General features: G+C 56.4%; 1 protein-coding gene across 1 annotated transcript in view; it reads left to right on the top strand.

Moving 5' to 3' along the window:
• Positions 1–7: 7 nt before the first annotated feature.
• Positions 8–1,211, top strand: part of LOC114072529 (protocadherin beta-15-like) — a gene marked incomplete at its 5' end in the record, with an annotated part of 8,735 nt that continues 7,531 nt past the window's right edge. Inside the window, one exon of the mRNA XM_027910419.1 lies at positions 8–911. Within this exon, the coding sequence (XP_027766220.1) occupies positions 8–911 (904 nt within the window). The remainder of the gene's footprint in view (positions 912–1,211) is intronic.

Below are 1,211 nucleotides of genomic sequence, written 5' to 3'. Positions count from 1 at the left end.
GGCGCAGCTCTCGGCTCGCCGCGCCCGCCTGGTGTCGGAGGACGGCCGCCAGCATTTTCGCTTCGACCGCGCCAGCGGCCGCCTCGTCGTGGCCGACAGGCTGGACCGGGAGCAGCTGTGCGGCCAGGCCGACATCTGCACGCTCCCCTTCGAGCTGCTGCTGGCCGACCCGCTGCAGTTCTTTCGGGTCGAGGTCACCGTCGAGGATATCAATGATCATTCGCCGGTTTTCCCTGCTGAACAAGTGACTTTTAAAATCCCTGAAACGAGCGACCCGGGCTCTCGTTTCCCTCTAGAGGTAGCTCGGGACTTTGATGTTGGCAGCAACAGTGTTCAGGCATACAGTATTGCTCCCGAGAACGAGTACTTTAGCGTCTCATATCAGAGTGGGATTAGGGGTAAGAAATATGTTGAACTTGTTTTGGAAAAACCCCTAGACAGAGAGGAGCAGGCAGAGATGGATTTCAGTGTGATTGCTGTGGATGGGGGCTCTCCTCCCAGGAGTGGGACCACCCAAATTCACATTACAGTTCTGGATGCAAACGACAACTCACCCGTCTTCACACAGGAGGAGTATGATGTGCAGGTGTTAGAAAACGCACCAGAGGGTTCTGTGATTCTGAGTGTGTTGGCAACTGACAAGGATACTGGCAGTAATGGGGAAATCTCTTATTACTTTAGCGAAGGAATGGGTCAGAGCAACTCAGCATTCGAGATTGATTCTATAACGGGTGAAATTATACTCTCAAACCCTCTGGACTTTGAGGCAGCACAGACCCACGAGCTCAGCCTGAGGGCCACAGATGGTGGGGGGCTCTCGGCAATCTGCAAGGTGTTGGTGGAGGTGTTGGATGTGAATGACAATGCACCCGAGCTGCTGGTCAGTTCCTTCAGCAGTCCCCTCGCCGAGAACTCCGCGCCCGGCACGGTGGTTGCCCTCTTTACTGTCAGGGACCGCGATGCTGGTGCCAACGGCAAGGTGTCCTGTGCCCTCGAGCATCAGCTCTTCTTCTCCCTGCGGCCAGCCTATAAGAATTACTACGAGCTGGTGACTGTGAGGGCGCTGGACCGGGAGGACACGGCTCAGCACATCCTCAGCGTGACAGCAGCAGACGCGGGGTCCCCTCCTCTCACAAGCACCCACACCTTCACCGTGGACATCTCGGATGTCAACGACAACGCCCCCGTCTTCAACCAGACATCCTACACCA

The sequence above is a fragment of the Empidonax traillii genome, unplaced genomic scaffold (assembly GCF_003031625.1).
Source record: "Empidonax traillii isolate 1590-97213 ecotype Southwest subspecies unplaced genomic scaffold, ASM303162v1 scaffold3432:size17521, whole genome shotgun sequence".
In the NCBI taxonomy this organism is placed as follows: domain Eukaryota; kingdom Metazoa; phylum Chordata; class Aves; order Passeriformes; family Tyrannidae; genus Empidonax; species Empidonax traillii.
This window is presented reverse-complemented; position numbering and strand designations above follow the sequence as displayed.